We start from the raw sequence: 22,289 nt of genomic DNA, 5'->3' as shown, positions 1-22,289 counted from the left end.
TCACATAATCGTTTTTACCTTTCTTCATGCAAATTGAGGAGAGGCGAATATAGTGCGAAGTGTGTTCAAAGGTGGTGCGAATTCAAACCAAGGGTGGCGCTTAGTTATCAAAGGGTGGTGCGAATTTGAAGACCACACCAAATGCGAACTTGAGGATACATTAAGGCGAATTTGCTAAAGACTTGGAGGATTTGTTTGAGCGATTTGTCAAGGGCAAATTTGAAGATCATTTAAGACCACGCCAAAGGCGATACTTGAAGATCACATTGAAATCCAAAGGGGGCGAAGTCGATTTTGAGGAGATCATATTGAAGATTATTTTATACCTCAATTTTGCCTAGGCGAATTTTCTTTTTGCATTCTAGAGTTAGCTCTCTATCGAGGTATGGCGATTTTAATTATTATTGCTTTATTCATTCATCGTCGTATTTCAAATTTTGAAATTTTGAATTTTGAATCTCTTAGCTCAATCGTTGTTTTTTAGGAAATGATAACTCTAAAGACTTATCATGAGGTTTCCTAAAAACTTTATCTCTCTAATCAACGTTATTTATTGCAAAATCTAGTTCTTATAATGAAATGTTGTGTAGGTATGGCGACCCCAAAGGCGGGAGCATCCACCAGCCGCTCAGCTCTCATGAAAGAAGATCAGAAGACCGAAGAAGTGGAGACCAAGATCGTGTCTAAATGGAGCAACATTGGAGATACAAACCTGGGGAACTTTAGCACGAAGAAGTTTCGAGAGGTCCCTTACATCGGCAAGCCATCACCTGTCGCCCGGAGAATAATAGAGAGTGGCATCATCAAGGCGGCCGGTTTTCCTCCAGCTATTCAGTGCCACGAGTTGATGATCGAGTGTGCCCGTCACTACAATCCACAGTCCAGGACAATTGTGTCCAATGAGGGAAACACTTTGGCGTACCTTTCAGAGGAAGCCATAAGTGAAGCCTTCCATCTTCCAGAGCACAGGGACATGATATACAAGAGCATTGAAGGAGCCAGATCAGTGTACGATGATGATCCAGATGCTTGCCTAAGCATAATCAACAAGAACTGGCTACTTAAGAGTCGTCCCCGTCTGAGCAAAGTACCGAACACACCGCATCGGATTGATTTCCAGGAGGAGTACAGAGATTTGATTACCATGCTCAACAGAGTTACAGGAGCACCTCATGCCTTCTATTTTGAGAAGTGGATGTTTTACTTCATCCAGGTGATTGTTCAAGGAAAGGGTACGATACATTGGGCTAGGATAATTAGCCATTGCTTAGACGTACAGTTGAGAAGACTCAGGGCTACTAAGTCCTTCCACATGAGTTCGTACGTCATCTATGCCTTAATCAGGAGCGTTGAGTACGCAGGACTACCTCACAGAGGAGTGATTGGAAGAGGACCCGGCGAGGTCAGAGCTTGTGAATCCTATACCTACTTGCATCATCCGCCAGGGAAGAACTACAAGTTAGTCAACGATACTTTCACGATGAACATCACAAGGACGTTGCAAGGAGGGATTCACAACAGATTATCTCAGGATGCCCAGGAGTTCATCAAGAGGTACGGTGCTTGGTTCATTCAGTTTCCCAAGTTCACTTACATTAGAGTACATGGATGTCCTTTACCTCCATACATGTTGCCGAGGTACCCGACAGACAGAATTGTGTTACTTGAAGTAACAAGGCAGTTGGCAGCATATGTGAAGGCATTCAGACACAGACATCAGAATGGAGTTCAGGTACCTGTTATTTTGGGTAATTCAGTTGAGGTATGTCCTAATGTCTTAGCCATGGATGACGCAGAGAAGGAGTTAGCCTTGTATTCTTTTTCATCTTTTGCTTGGAGAGAGAGCTTTGATCCACATGGACATTTAGAGGAGACGGTCGGTAGAAGATTTAGACATGAGCATCAAATTGAAGATTTTATGATGAATCTCCTAGATGATCTCGAAGTGAAACGAAAGATACATTCTAGATTGCCTTTGGATTTCATCAGGAAATGCAGGATTTACAGAGTGGCCGACCAAGCTCAAGACAATGGCAGGCACATTTAGTCTTCATATGATAGAGAAAGCAAAACAATTAGTTTGAATTGGAATGAGCCCGAGGTCGTGGATTTAGATGATTTGATGGCACCAGTCTTGTCTTGTACTCGCAGATGGGTAGACGTTCAGCATCAGAAGTTGAGAGAACAAGGCGTAGCTATGTCTTTTACTTTGGAAGAGAAACCAGCCGAAGGTGGAGCCAGTGTTAGTGAAGGCAATCCTAATCCTAGGAATTCAGGTGAAGGTAACCTTCGATGTGCCAGTGAGGGCAATCTCCATTCGAGAGGTTCGAAGAGAAAGGAAAGATCAGAAAAGAAAGAGTCTTCCAAGAAAAAACAAGGTGCCAACAAGGATCAAACACCAGGTACTTCTTCCAGACCGGAAAATAAAACAGTTCGAGTGGAAGAGTCCATGGAGTCGATGGTACAAAATGACAGACAGGAGGAAGGACAGACACAGCATGTTTCGTCAGATGGATCTCTCCAAGACTATGATTTAGAAGAAGATAATGAAGTAACATCTCCTCCCAGACAAGAAGAAATAGTACATAAAGAAATTCAAGTTCAAGAGACAAGATCGAATATCCCAGATTGGTTGAAGGAAAGATTGACCAAGGTGATCGTAATTGAGGACGAGGACAATGCAATTGATTTAGAGAACCTTGTTGGACGTTCACATGTGATAACAGAGAAGAAGAAGGCTACAAAGATGTCCAAGATGATTCGAGATGAGACTGGATCTAGAAAACTGCAGATAGCTACACCGGCAGCAGATAAATATGAGGGTGAGATCCTAGCAGAGGATTATGATGTACAGACTTTTGAGTTAGGACCATCCACAGCAGAGCAGACTTTAGATGATGCCACCGACACATTTGAGGCATTGAAGGACAAGTTTAGAGAAGAAGTGGAAAAGAATAGAAAGCTTGAGAGAGAGGTCGGTGCATGGAGGACATATTTCAGTCACATCAATGAACCTTTGGGACGTCAGGATCCAGTTAGGTCACCAGTGCAGGCATTGCCCCTTCAATCGATCAATGAAGCAGAAAGATTCAGGAACCTGGTCCAGCGTACATGTAGTTGGATGGATAGATCTCACACAGTGGCCATAGAATTTGTTTCAAGAATGTCGAAGATCACCCATCAGGCTATCCAAGTTCTTGAGATAATCCACAGATTGATGGCAACAGTAGCTGCATTTGCCCATACCAAGGACGTTGTCATCCCTGTCTTGAAAGTAATAAGACATACATCCAGAAGAATTTTAACGCAGGAGAGGATCTTAGAAGGTGATTCTCACAGTTTGTTCCAGTGGTCAACCTTACTCCATATAAAGAATGTTCTCTTCGAGGACATCAGTGTTAGATGTGGTCAAGTTGAGGAGGTGATCAATCCGATCCAGGACAGAGTATTTGAGGTACTTCGTACCATTCTTGGCAGAAGGATCGAGGTCGAGACAGATGTGGATATCCAGGAATTTGAGGATAGAATCAAGATCATCTTTCGCAAGGACGGAGATGTTACAGATGAGCAGTATGATCAGATGTATGCCACCATGCTCCTGATTGATAGAATGAAGGAACTTGAACCTACTTGGGACGCAGCTCTTCTAGATGCATTCGATCAGGTCATCCACTTAGAAGAGAGTATCAAGAATCTTTCCGAGATTCCAATCACAGAAATCGAAGGAATCGTGACAAAATTCATTGCATATGCTAAGAAAGAGAATTGGAAAGGGAATAAGATTCTAGATGAAAGGTTGTTGCAGATGACATGACATCTTATTTCTCATTGGTTGATACCTCCTAGATTTTTGTGCCAAATTTAATATTTGGTTATGTATTTAATATTGTTCAGTAAAAAGGAGGTCATTTGTAACAAACCCTAATTAGGGTTTAGGTGTCATGATCTTGTCCGTTGATTTACTTTCAATCTGGACCTTTCATTGTAACTGGGGATGCTATTTATACCCCCATTTTTCATTTCATTTGGTAATAGTTAATAGTCGAATAGTCAGATAAGAGTGAAATAGAGAGATTAGAGTTAGAAGCAATTCTTATTTTGTAGCAAGATTGAGTCTTGAAGAGAGAAATTCAAGCAATTGTTGTATATGATGACTTGGAAATCAATAAAATATTGAAGTTATGGTGTTTTGTTGCAAATTTTTTAAGTTATCTTCATGGTTGTTGGATGTACTTGAATCACGCTCAATCAAAGTAGTTTGTTAATTTGAAAGACTAAGTGTGAGATTTGATATTTGGTGGGATTCGCAATCCAAACCACTAGCTTCTTGTTGATTGTAGGAACGCCTTGCGTGGTCGATTGGAGAACATTTTGAGTCCTTAACCTTCAAGCATTTTTGTATCTAGGATATGTACCTTCGTAGTAGTGTCCTTGGTCTTTGATGCATTGAACATCATTATTACCTTAGAAGATCGCACTAATTTCAATTGAGTTGTTATCTTATGGCAAAATTGAAGTTGGTTGAGTCTTGCCAAATCTCATTCATGCTAAGTCGTTCATAGGGTTAGGCTAGATTAGACTTCCTTAAACTCTGTCCTTTTGCTTTTTTTTTTGAAAGCTCTTTTTAGTTTAGTAGAATCTTCGAGCCTTTGGAATCCGTAAGACGCCTTGGAGGAAACAGCAAATCACATCATACCATTAAAAAGCTTGTCCACACGTGGAGACCCCACTAAAAGAACCTTGGAGTCCATCTAACTGATCCTTTTTGCAGATCTTCAGCAGTTAGAGACTATTTTCTCAAGAGAGGATAAGATACCTATTGGTATTTTATTCTGTGTATGATTGTGTATAAAATACACGTCAACACCTCCTTATATAAGCGCTTACACCATCAATTCATTGAGGCCGACTTGGGTAAAATTAAGCAATTAAAAACGATTTTTTACATTAATAACAAGGGCCGACCTCCATATCTTAGCGCTCCTTTTGATTTTTTAATGAATTAATTAATAATTAATTAAATGCCTTTGTTATTTAAATTATCAAATTCGATTTTTTTAAAGGCAAAATAATTAATAAATATTAAGCGCAATATTTAAATGCTAATTTAATAGGATTTTCAAAAATTATCGATTTTAGCATTTAAAATAAATTCAAAGAAATTTGCTTGAGCGCCAAATTTTGAAAATGGAAAATACGTACCTCATCGCCCTGGTCCCTGACTGAGGGACAGGAGCGATCCATCAATTTGGTCATAATTCTTGCAATTTTTTACGTCCAAGGTCTTCATCCTTACGTTGAATTTGCTATTTTTGCTAGGATTTTCAAACTCGAATGTCTTGCATGTGCGAACGAATGCCTTTTAATGTGACATCGCCCTGGTCCCTTGGAGAGGGACAGGAGCGATCTTAATTGTTTCTTCTTGATCTTGCATCTTTGTTCTCAAATTCCCATCATAAGGCGAACATTAGTGTTATTTCTTCATTCCATGCTTGTTTCGCTTGAATTCTACAAGGCGTTTTTTGATGTTTAGAGGATCATCGCCCTTGTCCCTTGGAGAGGGACAGGAGCGATCCATGTGTTTTCTCCATTTCAAGCTTAAATTAGTAAAATCTTAACGTTCACCTCCTTTGTATCGCCTTCCAAATGGTGTTTAAAACCTTGTGCGACTTTGCCTTGACGTGGTCTTCAAAGGATAACGAGTGCTTTAACCAATATCGCCCTGGTCCCTTGGAGAGGGACAGGAGCGATCCTTGTGTCCTGGCTCAAATTTGCAAACTTTTGATCTTCGTTCTTCGTTCATTGTCTTTCAAATAACGTCCTTGACCTTGGCCATCCTTGCTTTGTCTTGGTTTTGTCGGAACATGAGTGTTTTAGTAAAAATCGCTTTGGTCCTTGTCCAAAGGACAGGGGCGATATAAGTCCTTTAGCTCAATTGATAACATTTTGACGTTAAAAACCTTTGAATATCACCATGTTAAGACGCCTTAGACCTTGTATGACCTTGCAAAACATTGACTTAACGTGATTTTTGCATGAATTAGCCAATATATTCAATATCGCTCTGGTCCCTTGGAGAGGGACAGGAGCGAACTTCATGATTTTGAGCTTGTCATTGCCTTGTTCAACTTGTCATCGCTATCATCGTGCAAAATAAAGTTCCTTGATCCTTCGTGATCACTTGATGCTTGATAAACTTTCAAATTTTATGCCTTTATGCAAATTTCGCTCTGGTCCCTTCCTGAGGGACAGGAGCGAATTAGGTGTCTTGGTATGGTTCCTTCAATATTGGCGACTTTGGATACTTCGTGCTTGATTGAGATGCCTTAAGACATCCTTGCCACCTTGTTCTTCGCCTTGGAGTGTCTTAAATTTAGAGGAACGACAATATAATCATCATATCGCCCTGGTCCCTTGGAGAGGGACAGGAGCGAACTAGGTCCTGTAGGCTTCATTTCACTTCATCACCTTCAAAAATTATCTTCAACGGATTCGTCATGTATCTTTCCACTCATCCATGCCTTGGGATCGATTGTAACTTAGCAAGAAATTTGTCTAAAACAAAAATCGCTCTGGTCCCTTCCTGAGGGACAGGAGCGAACCTGAGCATTTAGGTCCCTTGTTGACGTTTGGCAATCTTCAATTTATCTTCAATAGGTTCAACTCGCCTTCTTTCTTGCCTTCAAACTTATAACTTGCTTGATTTGTGCCTGAATTTTGCCTTATGAAGAACTTCGCTCTGGTCCCTTGGAGAGGGACAGGAGCTACAATGGATTTCGCCCTGGTCCTTTGGAAAGGGACAGGAGCGATTTTGGCATTCTGGACCATTCTCCTTCACGACGGCACTTCAAGTTATATTCATTTGATAAAACATCTCTCCTTGAGCATCTTCAAATTGTCAAGTCATCAAACTCCTGCAAGGACAAAGCAATATTTGATTTTTAGCTCCGGTCCTTCACTAAGGGACAGGAGCGATTTTACTCCTGGAGGCATTTCCGTGTTTGTGAAAAATCTTCAATTTATATTCAACGGAAAGATCTCGCCTTTCTCTACCACTTCCAATTCAAAATTCATCTTGACTCTGCAAGGACAGTAAGATATTTGAAAACGAGCTCCGGTCCTTCACTGAGGGACAGGAGCGATTTTGCTCCTACAGGCCAAAATATCAAGATTTCACACATTTAATCACTTCAGAAGGCGAAAACAAATCAGCCTCAATGCCCAGGATCAAAAATCAAAAAGGTCAAAATTTGGTCAAAATTACTCAATTGGACAAAATTCATATTTCATCATCAACACTTAGACAAATTTATACTCTGCACTTCAAATTCCAATTGAAAATAGACCATCATAGCGAATTCATTTCATTCAAAATTGCATCCTACAAAAGGAAGCTCAAAAAGCTCTCAAAACTAACTGGATTCTGGCCTGAAAAGACGGTAATTAAAACCCTAAGGCTTGACCCTAAATCCAGACAACTGACAAACTAACAAAACCCTAAAAACGAAAGCGAAAAACGAGTGAAAAACGAGCAAAAAGAGGGGGTCCCCATTTGCAATGGGGCGATGTGTGAAATGGTCACAACAGGCACCAACCCAAGGAGCACCAACACCTAACTAATTTATGGGCTACAACCGAAAGGAGCGACAACCCTTGCATCGAGCTACAACTCAGTGATCACTAAGATAGTATCAAATAGAAAAGTAGTTATTCTATTACAAGTGAATCTTGTAAGCATTTCATATACCGTACTCTGTCGGTGAGACACCTTCTCTGCTACACCGGTACAACTCTCTCTACTACTGCTGCTGCTGCTTTACTGGTTCACTTCTCTCTGCCGGTTCTCACTTCTTTCAGTTGTTGTGCTCCTTTCCATTGGTACTACACTCAGCCGGTTCTATCCTTGCCTTCTCTGCAATTACCTTTTCTTCTTCTCTGCCGGTATGGACACTACCTGTTCTGCACTTCTACAGGTTGAACACTTCAACTTTGCTCTCCCTCACTCTCAGGCTTTTCTCTATCTCCTTGATGAGCACTTGACTAATCTGCTCTCATATGCAGTAGCTATATCTTCTTCTGTTCAACAACACTTAACAATATCTTTAGCTTGCATATTTATAGCCCAGTCTTCCCGCCAAAAGCCAATTCAAATCATAGGTAGTTATGGTTTTCTCCACTGATCACGAGGCACATCGAATCCAATCAAATCTGATCGGATCACAAATTAGAGATGACTGCTTGCACATATCTTCCATTTTCGTGCCTTCCAGAACACGCCTTCCAATTTCAGCAACCTGCAATCAATCTGTCGACACACCCCTTGGTCAATCACCATTAATGGCTCGATGGATTGCTTCAACAACTTTGATCTTCATCGAGACAATCTGCATCGACCAGTGCATGCCATGGATATGGTCTGATTTTGTCCTGCCTCGAGTCACAACCCCTTTGCAAACATCCCTCGAGCTTCGTAGTCACCATAAATGTTGGCCCAAATGCCAACTACCTCATTGTCACTCTACATCGACTTGTGCAAGTTCTCCACTTCACTTCCACGTGGCATTACTGTCGGTATCCACCTTGGCACACTGCTCTGTCGGTTCAGCTTAATCACCGACCACCCACATAACCAGCACACACATACCGATTCACTGACCCTACCGACACAAATCACCTTGTCGGTTATCCTTCCTGCCATCACCTTTTCTATACTACCGGTGTAACCCTTATGTCTGCACTTCACTGCTCTGCCGGTGAAACACCTCTGTGAATATGCTCACTTGCCGACACCATAGCAACTACCAATAACTCTCCTTATCCTCAGTTCGCTGCACTCCTTTATCAAGTAAGAACCTTATCTTCCTTGTCTCTTCTCTGATGGTTCACCAGTTGACATAACATGTCAACTATCACCAATGCAGATTCTGGTAGATGTATCTGCCCGTGGACAACATACTTTCCTTCTTGCCGGTGAGACACATTGATGACACCAAGTCATCACACTCCAACTGTTCTGCATCAACCTTCCTTTAGCATCTCGGTATCACCATGTATATTCCCGCAGACTCACTAGCATCCTCCTTCATCAAACCGGTTCTCCTCTCAGCTGGTTTGTTAAGATGACAAAAGCACCATCTCAACATCTCATTCTTCCTTCAATGTCCCGGTAGCACACCTTGTTTTCACTTGCTTATCCGGTGTGCATTTCTGATCTCATGCTCTGGAGGCTTCCTCATCTTCCAGTTGTACATCCTGTCTCTACATTCAATCACCTGTCTATCTCAGGGAATCATTTTGCCGGTACAAGTGTGACATTACCGAGGGGAGGATACATCTTCAACATGACATATGTCTCGATGGTTTTCCATATGTCATCCTGCACACAGAGGCAATATACTCTGTCAACCTATCACCTAGCTTGTGACAACTTCTTCATCCGGTGGGAGTCCTACTAGTTAACCTTACACTAGCAATCCGGTGGCCTGCACAAAGTTCACCTCCGGTGTTGATATCATGTAGTCTTTTCTTTCCGATTGTATGCACCACCATATCAACAACCCTTTTATTAAGTGATCACATACTGCATCTCTAGCATACCGGTACTTGCCGGTTCTTCCTTCAGCATGAAGATGGTCACTTGGTAGTCACCAATGACATCACATCATTTCTTTTCCCATGCCGGTCCATCTTCCATTTCGGTTGACATCAAACTCTAATGCCAACAACCTCTTGTTCACTAGTTGACATCAATGTCATTGATTCCGGTAACATCCTATACCGGTTGACATCAATGACAACACAATACGAACAACATTTCTCCTAGTCTGGCTAATCAATGTTGGGTGGTGAATGTATATCAGGAACTCAAAAAGTCTGCCCTCAAGGTACAAAAGCATGGTCATGGTCATTACGAAGTCCACCCTGCTTTGCAATCAGCAACACGTAAGTAAGATGAAGTCCGCCAAATGCAAGAAGGCGAACTCCAAAAGTTTGCCCTCCAAAGGATCAAGCCCTATAAACTCCGCCCTATGGATGATGGAGAGGGTCATGAACTTGAAAAAGTTCGCCCAAGGTGATGGAAAGGGAGTCCAAAAAAGTTCGCCTTGTCAAAGTTGAAGCATGGTCATGGTCATCTCAAAGTCCGCCCTCCTAAGATCATGGGTCAAGTAAAATCCGCCATATGCAAGAGAGAGACTCCAAAGTCCGCCATGTAGGAGAGATGAAAAGTCCTCACAAGGTGAGGTGTAAGTGGTGCCTAAGACTCAAAGTCCACCCAAGCAAGTGTTATGAACTCCAAAAAGTCCGCCTAAGGAGATGGTGAATGGTAAGTGGTCATGAGAAAGTCCGCCCTCCCACTTGAGAAGAGAATAAGTCATTCAAAGTCCGCCATCAGTGGAGAGTTAAAGTGTGAAGAAGTGAGAAAGTCCACCCTTAGGTGAGACAAGGTGTAAAGGCAATGGTGCAAAGTGGCATGAACATAGAAAAGTCCGCCCAAGGTGATAAGTCATGAACTCTACAAACTCTGCCCTGTGGAGAAGGAGCCCAAGAAAGTCAGCCTTGTCAAAGTTAAAAGGTGTTTGGAGTAAGAAAAGTCCGCCCTACTCTTGATTGCCTTGGAGATAAAGTCTCACAAAGTCCGCCACATGCAAGATGTTGTGAACTCCAAAGTCCGCCCCAAGGTGAGATAGGAAGTAAGTTAAGGGTGCTATAGACTCACAAAGTCCGCCTTGAGAAAGGTTTGATGGTGCAAGGAAGACATGAAAAGTCTGCCATCCATGGTTCCTAGAAAGTCCGCCCTCCAAAGTCCGCCTTGAAGTTGAGTGCATAAAGTTTATGAAGTCCGCCTTGAAGTTGAACTCCAAAAAGTCCGCCCTATGAAGAAGTTTTTAAGGTGCACAATGATTAAAAAGTCCGCCCTTGGAGAGTATGTTGGTACATGCAATTAACAAAGTCTGCCTTAAGACATAAGGAATGGTTCCTAAGTTTGTCCAAGTCTGCCATAACAAGGAGAATCAAAACAATAAACTCCACCTCATGAGAAAACATGCTAAGTTTGAAAACAAAGGAATATTCCAAGGTGAGGTCAGCGAGATTTCAAGATAGGATCCGAACTAGGAATCAAATTAGAAAGTTTTGAAAAGAGATATTTGCAGATCAAGTTCGAATATGAACTGAAAACCAAATTAGAAACTTGCATTTGTGAAGTGAGACGAAAGGTTTGAACTAGATAATGATGACTATACAACTTCAAGCTGAATTAGAAACTTTCTTCATGAACGTTTAAGACTGAAATCAAAATGGAAACAGATTTTTAGAGAGGATCTGCATATTTCTAATTATGAAATTCGACTTCAATACAAATAAGACATTCTCTCCTTCATTCTTCACACAAGAGTTCGAACTTTCAAGTGTTGAGAGCAAAGTTAAGAGACTTTCTTGCAGGTTGAAGGGTATTCGAAGAATATTTCTGCAGATTGAATGTATTTTGGAGAAGTTAAGAGCATTAAGTATCATTTCCAACCTTATGCTCCCACAACATACAGATTTTGGAGATAAACCACCTGATAGGAGGCAGATCTATCGAAGTTTCTGAGTTTTTTTGAAAGTTCCTTCTATCCTCTTGCCTCTCTCTTCTCATTCCATTGGAGGTGAAGTTGGCTTTTGTTGGCAGATTCTAAAGGTTTTATCCAAATTTTCAAATAAGAAAGATCATGCTAGATAGACTATTCATTTCTTCTTTCTTATTTCTGCCTAGCTAAGCAAGGTTGAATGAGGTTTTTCTAAGTTATAATCTGAGTTCAAGTTTAAAATCAGAATTTGATATTCTTCAGAATTCTCAAAATACCTACATGTGAAACCGTTTTTTTAGTGTTGAGAAGAAAGTGAAAATACCAACCACTTAGCCACCAAACTCACAAATTACACTTACGAGTATAGATTTTAACTTAAGTTGGTTTGATTATTTTGCAGATCTTGCAGCCAGGATGAAATTTTTGGTGGATAAGGATTCCCCACCAGAGTCCAAGATGAGGCCTAAGTGGAAGCTGGTCGAAGACACGAACCTGGGACATATCAACTTGAGGGAGTTCAAGAAGCGAATGTATAGCCTTGACAACTTGATGCCTACAACAACTGCCAGAAAGATGATGAGAAATGGAATTGTACAAGCTGCTGGTTTCCTTCCAGCGATGCAGTGTGTTGAATTAGTGGTAGAATGCTCTAAACACTATAATTCTATAAGCCGAGAGATCATGGCACCTGGCAGGAGAGTCTTGGCGAATGTCAACAATGTTGCTATCAGGAAAGCTTTCCGCATCCCTGTGTATCATAACCCTATTTACATGACCAAGGAAGAAGCAACACGACTGTACCAGGATAATATTGAAGAATATGAGGCCAACATCAACCATCAGTGGTTGGAAAAACCAAGGAAAGGTGCTTGCAAGCTACCTAAGGATCTTATAAGAGCATATTTCAAGGAAGATATTGGAGATTTGATAGTTTTGCTAAACAGGGTCATGGGTAGTCCACAAGGCGCGCCATTTGAGCCTTGGATGTACTACTTCATCAACGAGATAAATACCGAAGTGAAGATGATTGATTGGGCAAAGATTGTAAGTGATAATCTTGATGACCAATTGAAGAATTTAGAGAAAAACGGGACATTCTTTATGAGTTCCTATTTGGTGTACTCTCTTGCTCGAACCTACACATACAAAGGACACACCTATAGAGGGGAAGTGGGAAATAAAGAAAATCAGTTTGCTGTCTACGATTGCTACCCACAGTTGTACTTAGAGGAAAAATTCACTTCAAAAGAGTCAACGATGCATTCTTAATGCACATTACTAGGACATTCCAAGGTGGTCTGCATCACATGCTCTCTCTAGAATCTAAAGATTTTATTAGCAGATTCAGGCATTGGTACATCCAATATCCTAAGTTTACTCATCTGAGAATTCAAGGATTCTTCGGATCTCCTTATAAGTTACCTATGTATCCCACCAACAGGGTAGTATTGCTTGAAGTTGTTAGGCAACTGGAAAATTATATGATCATTCAGAGAGAGAATCAGAAGAAGGCAGGGACATCTTCTCTCCCTATTGGGAATGGATTGGAGACATGTCCATCGTCACAGGCTGCTGCTAGTGTTGAAAAGGAGCTTGCTTGGTACCCATTCTTCCAGTATAAGGCTAGAGCACATTTTGACCCTTTTCGCCAGATGAAAAGGGTCGATGGTGAAATATTCGAGCATAAACCGGATCTCGAAAGACTATTGGGCTGATGCAGCTGACAATTTTGAAATCAGAGAGAGATTGTGGTTCAGACTTACTTGAATTTGATTAGAGCAACATAAGTATTTAGAGTAGCAGATCAACTTGAAGAGGATCCCGAGTTTGAGCAGCCTCACATTGACAAACTGAGAAATGAGTCCCTTGCCTTGGTTAATTGGTCAGATTCTGAAAGGTCGGACTTAAGTGACCTTATGAGACCAATAATTGAATATTCGAAATGGTGGGCAAGTGAGAAGGCAAAGGATCTTAAATCCGAAGGTACCAATCTCACATATGATCTCATGGGGACCAATGAATCAATGTCTTCAATCCATGGTGTTTCGTCAAGTGTTGGGTCCAAAAAAAGGAAAGAACCCACTAAAAATTCTCTAAGGGGTAAAGGAAAGAAAGTAGTTGAAGATGCAAGCAGAAAATATAAATCTGATGAGGGTCATTCGACCTTAAGTGCTGCATCCGCTACTCCAGTCAAGGCTACAACTGGTGAATAGAGGATGAATATTGATATAGGAGGAAGAGCTCCTTCCCCTTCAGTAGAAGAGGTAATGGAAGAACTAGCCCAAGACCCAAATTCTGCTAAGAACGTAGAGATTAAAGAGCCTGAGTTTCTAAGGGAGTTCCTAGATGGTATAGTTACATGACCAAAGGAAACAAAGAATAAGTTTGATGAAAGTGGCATGGAGCAGTCAACCATTCCAGATTGGCTAAAGGAAAGAATAAAGGCTCAGGCTTCTAAAGAGGATCATTTAGAGGAGAACACAATAGCATTCTTGGCTAGGGTGAGTAAACTGATTGAGATAAGACCGCCCAAACCAGCCAAGAGATTCTCTTTAGTTCAAAGAGATAGTGCAGGATTCAGAACAGTGCAGGTAGCTGTACTTAAAGAAGGTAAAACTCGAGACAATGTTGCTTCGGAAGATTATAAGATCACTACAGTAGAGTTGGGTAAGCCCACTCAGGCTCAAGAGATTCAGTATTTTGATGATTCTTGCAACACCCTCAAGGCAAGACTAGCCAAGGAGAAGGAAAAAAGAATGAAGGTTGAGGAAGAGAATCAGCAATGGAAGAAATATGTTCAACATTTGACGAAACCTCTAGATTGGGAGGAGGTACCTGTTACTCCACCCATACCTCTTTCGCAAGAGTCGTTAAAGGATTATGAAGACATGAAGGCAACCTTCAAAGAAGTGAAGGAATGGATTGCGGATGCTTCAGAACGTGCCAACATACTCATTGAGAACCTGATAGCAACACATGAGTCCACATCTTCCTTATTGAGCAGAATTCGAGACATGGCTGAAGCTTGGGAAGATAGTGAAGATATTTAGAAGAGGATTATTCCATATCTAAAGGAAATCAGAGGACTTTCTCAGCAAGATCTTGTAAACAGAAAAGTCATCCAGCTTGGTGACCTGTATGATTTCAGCACTTGGTACTTTGCCTTGGTTACAAGAGTTGAATCTATGGGAAAATCCGAGGCTAAGTTTGTGGAAATTGAAAAAACCGTCAGAGATATTCAAGACAAGGTTTTCCTTGTGGCAGTTGAGATATTGCAACAAGATGAGGTGCGAGAGAAGCATCTGCGTGCGGAGAATTTGAGGGCCAAAGTTCAAGGAAACTTCTTCAAAGTTACATGGCCAGTTCTCAAGGAAAATCTCTCCAGAGTCTCTAGCTTCATGCACATAGACGAAGATTTCCTAACACAAGCACTCGGTTGGGAAGATACTCTCGCCACCTGTACTGATGATATGGATATGGTTAATTTCCAAATCAGCAATTTGCCAAGTGTGACCGTAGAGGAGGTGCGTCTTATTGTGTCCAAATACATTGAATCTGCAAAAGGGGAAACTGGACACTCACCTCAGTAAGAATAGCAGCTGTGCCACTTGTCTTCTTCTTGTTCATTCTAATTGATAGAGTCTTGGGAAACCCTAATTAGAGTTTATAACTTTCAATCCGGGCCCTTGATCACTGTTTGATCTCGATCGTTCATTATTTTTTGAGAAACTATATAAGGCTACCTCCTCTCATTTGGAGGGTATGAGGTTTTTGATATATTGTTGCGTGTGTTTTCTCTTAAGGCTTTGTAACCTCTGTTATTTGAGTGATTGGCATGGTTTCAATTTCCTCAACACATTAATTAGAAGTTAATTTAGATTTGCTTTCAAAGTAGTTAGAATTGAATGAAGGATTTGATAAGTTTTAATTAGCGGTGTATCTTTGCTCATACTTTTGGTGAATGAATGATTTCCATTTCACTATGCAAAGTTAGTCTGAGCCTATCCCTTGTGTATGCCAAAACTTCGATCACAAGCACAACCCGTTGAAGATTGCACCCGCTTTGTGTAGTCATCCTTAGTGTGGCGAAGCAAAGTGTGGTTTCCCGAGAACACCCAGTTAATACCATCTCTAGAATTCGTAGGTTTAGATCAGCTTTCTTAACCCTATCCCCTGTTCCCCTTTTTGAATGTCTAAATCTCAAAAATCCAAAAAAGAGAGAGCCTGAAATTGATAAATCTACCTAAGTCTAAAAGCTTGAAAGACATTCGTAAACGTAAGTCCCCCTTGAGATTTTCAGCATACACTACCCAAGTAGCTATCCCACTAAAGTTGCTTTCCCGCACACATAGACCTTGGAATCAGCAGTGATTTTTCAGGAGAGGATAGAATACCTTTGGGTATCTTATTCTAATGTTTGGTAGATGATAAAACAAACACCAACACCACCATGGCATGCTTTTGGAGGTCTTCATTTAAAGGAGGTGTATGAAGTTTTCATACAACTCCTATGAGGTCTTCTTGCATCCTTCTGCACCTTTGAGCCCTCTTAGCGTTATCTCTACTAAATTTTCTCATAAATTTATGAGAAGCAAACATAGCCCTATTCCACTTAGAGATCTTAGTCACTTAAGAGAACTTGCTAAAATTCAAGGTCCAAATATGAAACGAAGTATTATTGCAAGAAGTATCTTTTTTTTCTTTTTTTGATGGAAGATTTTCATCCACAGAGTCATTTTAGCCAATACAGTAGCACAGGCCTTACCGTGAACCTCTTCGGCTAAGAGCCAAGGACTAAGGGGTATCCATTCTGCCAAATTCGCTCGAGGCACAATCTCGGCCTCATCCCTTATGATGTTGGAGCCTTGTACTCAGCAAGACTTGATCCCTAGTAGGCTCATTAAGAACCATTCAACTTCACCAGCAGATTGAGGGCCCATTGATGCAAGAATCATCTTTTAAATGAACAACATTAAGCTTATAAAGACCTTTAAAAGCTGAAGGCTTACGATGGGAGCATAAAGGATAAAATTTCATCTCAATAGGGTGATAGTCAGACAATTAGATGTCAAGCCTTGAGAAGATGCTTTTTAACCCTTTTTGGAAGTTTGACCATGTATACCATGTACCTATGCTATCTTGTTTGCTACTAGTTTCATCTGCTTTTGAATTTAGATCAAAACAAGTATTCATTGCTCTTTCAATCAACTTTACACCACCAACCTTATCCTTTCTGGTTTCCACCATATCAAAATCCTCATCAACAACCCAAGAAATATCCTTAGGGATTGCCATCCAGTTGCACAGTTCCATCCTTTATCTGTAGCCATTTGAGGCATACACCAAACAAATACCAATTATCCATCGTGGCCATCAATACTAACAACTTCATTAAATGGTGAGACTATAACTTAATACATTGGAGGCAAGTTGAGGGTTAAGAAGTGTAAAAATAACCCATTTTCCTTTCTCATATTTTGATGAAAAATGCAGTTACTGAGCCATATTACTCTACAAGCACAATCCAGATTAAACCCAATATATATCACTTCCTGCAATAGTAGACGTTCTAATCCTGGCCTGAATTTACACAGATTTTAAATAATATTTTCTATCTGGGCTTCCAGTCCTCTCCCTTTCCAATTAATAATCTTCATCAAAACATAAAAGAGTACAATTCTTACTGAATAGAGGGAGAGTTCCTTTTCCCTTTACACTATCTTTCAAAATAGTAGGGGAAAGTACGGTTTTTGCTAACCCCTCACTATTCCCTACATTACTAGTCTTATCATCACATCCAAAGCCATTACCAATATTGCCATGCCTTAAAAAAATAGAACCCATTCCCAACCCTTTAATCTGAGGAATATTTTTTTGCCTTACAAAGGATCCCTTCATTGGGCATTTAGAACAAGGTTTTGAAACTTGATAAACAATTACCTTTTCAAAATTTTGTATGGAAGACCTAGGATTAGTTGCCTTTACGACCAACCATTAGGTAAATCAAGGCAACCAAGGATTCTCTTATTATTATCATTTAACTCCGTTGCCTTGACTATTTGGCAAAGGACAGATTCATTGGAACACTTGTATTCAACCCAGAAAGGTCTACTCCTTTATAACCGTATGCACATATAATCACATTTTCAACCTGATCCACATTGCTTTTTTGGGGAGCAGTATTACATACAGAATCCGAGCCTACCAATGTTTTTCATCAATATCAGTATCCATATTACCAATAGAGTTACATTTACCAACATGAGTAATACTTCCATTTTTCTTTGAATCTTTATACACTAGAGGGCAATTCATCCTTAAACGACTATAACTTTTGCAGAAAAACCAATCTCTTAAGCTACTAACCCTTTAACTTTACAAGTATAGACAAAACCATGAATGGGTATGTAAATATATTGAGGAAATTAAGTGATTTCTAAGATTTTTGGAATGTGGATCACTCTATGTTCAAAGGCTTTGCATGGGGCTCCATTATGAATCTAGAGGATGCTATGTTGCAATCATCTCCAGAGTGGATTGAAATCTGTAATGTCCCTCTTCATTTATGGTTTTTCGTACCACAAATTTTAAAACATTTACATCAAATCATTAAAATGGACAATACTAGGTCCTCTTTATCTTATGAATGCAAGGCTGTTAATTTTACTAAGGCTAGCATATTTATTGTGTTCTTATTTGTTGCTTATATTTTTTAAGAATATTGTAGGTTAGGTTATGAATGCAAAGCTTGAATTGATATTTCCCTAGAGTTTCCAAATGTATCTGTATCTTTGCTTTCTCTCAATTTGTTCATTTGACAATAGAGGTTTTAAAATTAATTTTGTAGCAATATTGATTGAATTAAATTTGGAGGGTTAAATGTAGGTTTCAATGCCGCTTCATTCTGACCAATGAAAATAACCAGCATGTGTGTTTAGCTGATAAACTCAGTTCTAAAGTGCTATTTCTCTCAGCACCACAAGAGAAATCAACTTTTTGAGTATATGATATATACATATGTTTTTTGGAGAAAACAATAAGTTATTAAGACTGAGTTGGCTTATTTAGAACATCTTTACAAAGGTTTTATAAATATCCAAAATTTAAAACTATTGTGTTTACAAACTATTGGTCTGGGTAAACTAGTGGATAGGCTTGCGGAGAAAACTGCTTGTGTATATTTGAGTTTCATGCAAAACATTTTTTGAGTTTTATTCTTCACTTTTTCCCCTTTCCAGAACATATTGAACTTAATAGAAATATTCACTATGGAATGATGATCCTTTGATCGATCCAATTCTGTTATTTCAAAGGTAGATTCATAATGGAACCCCATGCAAAGGCTTTGAACATAGAGTGATCCACATTCCAAAAATTCTTAGAAGTGACTCACTTCTACATATTGTTGTTTTTAAATCAAACAAAAAAGCCCTTTTGCATCATTCTGCAAAATGTAACATAAATACCAAGTTCCTTTGTCCACATAGAGGCAAACCAATCATCAGAAAATTTCCATGAGGGCAAGGCCTTTGGAATAAGGAATACAAGAGAACAGCCAACTTGACTTAGGAGTCAAGGATAACATGGACGGATGCTCACCTTGGCTGCCTTTTGCTTGCGTCTGTGTTTGATTGGTCCCCCCATTGAGTGCTGCCACAAAATTTGCACTTTCTGTAACTTCAATCTTCTCCTCGCTAAGTAGAGCTTACTTGAAGGTTTTAGAACCACTATTGCCACCCTAATGTACATTCCTTTCACTTCCAACCTCCGTTTTTGATGGAATTGAGTTTGTGCTGCTTCCACACCTCAAAATCTCTCTTGAATTTTTTGTGAGGGTGTACTGATTGGCAAAGTCTGGGCAAAGAAAGATTAATTGGTGAATAGATGCTCAACAAACAGGGAACAGACTTTGAGAACTGAGCCCAAGCAATCTTTTAAAATAACATTTGCACACTTGGAAATCATCACCAATCACCCAAAACCAATAACACGAAACAGAACTAGAATGATAAAGAACATAAAGAGAAGTAAAACCAAGGAGTGGAAAGGAGAACAATGGAGGATGACCTTTCATCTCCCACATCAAAACTTCACCCTCTTGTTCCTATTCTGAATCAAAAACCTATTCTATTTGAATTCAAGTAAAGCATTTATTTATATCATGTGCAAGATTGAAATGTTTTAGATGGTAAACGTACTACCATGAATTAACAAATTTCTTTCTTAAGCTATACATTATAAGTGTGTACTTGATTAATTCTGTTTGGTCGTCTATTGTAGTGAAGCATAAGATGTTTGACATTTCAAACATGAAAACCAGGGATATTTTGCGTAAGAATTTCAAGAATTGGCCCATAAAACTTGGTAAGATGTTTTTGTTTTTATTTTTATTTTTTTGTTTATGACATTACCAGACAATGATATATGGACATTTACCGAACATATTAAGCCATATGCTAATGCCTTAAATGAATAGTAGTAGCCCTCACCTTTATTTGGATTTTGTTTATTCATATTTCCATTTTTCTAATTTTTGAGCAAAAAGATATTAAAATCTGCTCAACATACCGCACATTTGGATTTCTATCAAGAATTGCCGATTCCATTTATGATTTATTTTTTGTTGATATTTTGAAATCATGGGATTTTTACTTTCATCTATATTAATATATTACCTTAACTTATATAACATTTACATTTTATCATGTAGAGTGAAATTCATTTTACTTTTCAAATTAGGTGGACCCAGTGGTTCCAGCTTCAAGGGAGAAATGGTTTCTGCTGGTATGAGCTCCGTTGGAGTGTCCATAAGCGAGCTTCTAAGCCGAGGAGATTCTGTGATTGAAGAAATCGTTAATTTTATGAGTAATTATCACACTCCAAAATTTGCAATCTCATTTTCCTTATATTAGTTTTTTTGTCATTTCGTTCCATCAAGTATAGAGAATACTCCATTCTTTGATAACAGTTTGCAAAATTATTGTGTAAAATTGACAAAGTCAAACTACTCTTGAAATTTTCCTTTTCCTTTTGTTAGTAAAGTTGGTGAAAATTGATTGCTCTTTTTTATTGAAGTAGGAAATCACACTATTTGGAGAATTGTTAGAAATTGATTCTAACTATTTTTTTGAGTTTTTTATTTTGTTGTTGTTGTTGTTATCACTTAGGATAGCTATTCTTGGCAATTTATTTGAACTGCTTAAAGCACTGTGTGACATTTTTTAAAACTATGCATTTTATATTTCAACAAGAAAAGTGGGTTAGCGATTCTTTTCATTGTCTCCTCTTTCTTCTAGCTTATATAAGTTACTGTCTTTGGGGCACAAATAACTCTAGAGATCTCAAGCCTTGAAGATAAGATAATATTGATGACTTTTAATAATATTGACTTTTGGAGAGAATCTTCTTTCATGATGATACATCCTTAGTGCACTAGTAGAGATAAATGAGTTACATATCCTTTATGTTGTACCTAATTGGATTGTTATTTTGGTTTCTTTGTCATTTTGGTGTTTCTTCTTTTATTTATTTGTTTATTTATGTTATTTTTATTTTGTCCTTTCTTGTCCTAGGTAGTTGTGCATCTCATCTACCCTCCCCTTTTTAAGCTATCTGGTCTGCAATTTATCCATTTTCTCTCATTTTCTCTCTCTCATCCTGATGATGGATCATGGAGTGTGATCCGAAACGTTGATGCTAACAAAATATACACAGTTGAATCCAAAAACTCCAAGCATAATTGTCACATGTTTAATCTTCCATATAAATATGACCCTTATAGGCCTTTATTAGATAGTCAATGTGATAGTCCGTTTTTTGCCAAGCCCACACATTTTATATCTTTAGAACCTAACTGTATCTTTGGTTGTTTACAACATAGTTCGTAGAATTGGACTCAGCCAAAAAAAAGTTGAACTGGAAAAAACTCGGCAACTGAAAAAAAACATGAATTTTATGCAAAATACAGCTGCAAAATGTATCACGAGTTTGGTGGGGGTTTGGGACAAAGCAAACCTTCAAAACCACACAGACCTTCATGGTGCATACCAGTTTCATAATTTTTTTGAAGGCAAAAAACATTGCTTATAAGCCCAAAAATAAAGTTTTTGGAGTGTTTAACCCATTTTTGACATTTTGTTGGTGCAGTGAGTCAAGTCTTCAAACTTGCCAAAAAACTTGATGTGAATTCTTGGTGAGTTTATCTTGCAAATATTGGGGATGTTGGAAATATTGTCATTGATGTCAAAGGAATGAGAGACAAGGTTTGATAGATTGAAAGAAGAGGCAGTGAAAAGTGCAGCAATCATCTTACATCACTTTGCAAGGAAAGTTTATACAAGTTTATGATACAAATGCTGTATACAAGGTTGACCGATTTCATTCAAGTATAGCAACTAGCATGGACCAAGAAGGAGAGAGAAATTTGATTGAGGAAGTAAAGAATGGATCGAGCCTTAGCACAGTAGAAGTTGAATCACATTAGTATGTTTTTCACTTGATAGATATACAGAAGTTGAACGCATATTAGAAATGGAAAAGAATGTCATAGTCACATTTATAATAATCAAATTCAGATATTTGAAATTTAATGGTAGCACTCAAGTTCAAATCTGTATTAAAACACCCAAGAACAACAATTAAAGTGAAGCAAGGAGTAATTAATGTAAAACAGAAACTCATAGTAAATAAAACAAAAGAAGAACAAGACAAAAAGAGAAT

At 39.1% G+C, this 22,289-nt stretch overlaps 1 protein-coding gene across 3 annotated transcripts in view; it reads left to right on the top strand.

Moving 5' to 3' along the window:
- LOC131079339 (uncharacterized) overlaps positions 1-22,289 on the top strand; it is an 87,424-nt gene that overhangs the window by 35,151 nt on the left and 29,984 nt on the right. For 2 of the 3 annotated variants that reach the window (XM_058017253.2, XM_058017251.2), the window contains exons 8-9: positions 19,851-19,934; positions 20,310-20,435. In XM_058017253.2, coding sequence (XP_057873236.2) covers positions 19,851-19,934; positions 20,310-20,435 — 210 coding nt within the window. The remainder of the gene's footprint in view (positions 1-19,850; positions 19,935-20,309; positions 20,436-22,289) is intronic. The other variant, XM_058017252.2, reaches the window with a different exon arrangement.

Source organism: Cryptomeria japonica, chromosome 11, assembly GCF_030272615.1.
Source record: "Cryptomeria japonica chromosome 11, Sugi_1.0, whole genome shotgun sequence".
Taxonomy (NCBI): Eukaryota; Viridiplantae; Streptophyta; class Pinopsida; order Cupressales; family Cupressaceae; genus Cryptomeria; species Cryptomeria japonica.
Note: the sequence above shows the minus strand (reverse complement) of the source record. Positions and strands in the feature narration are given on the sequence as shown.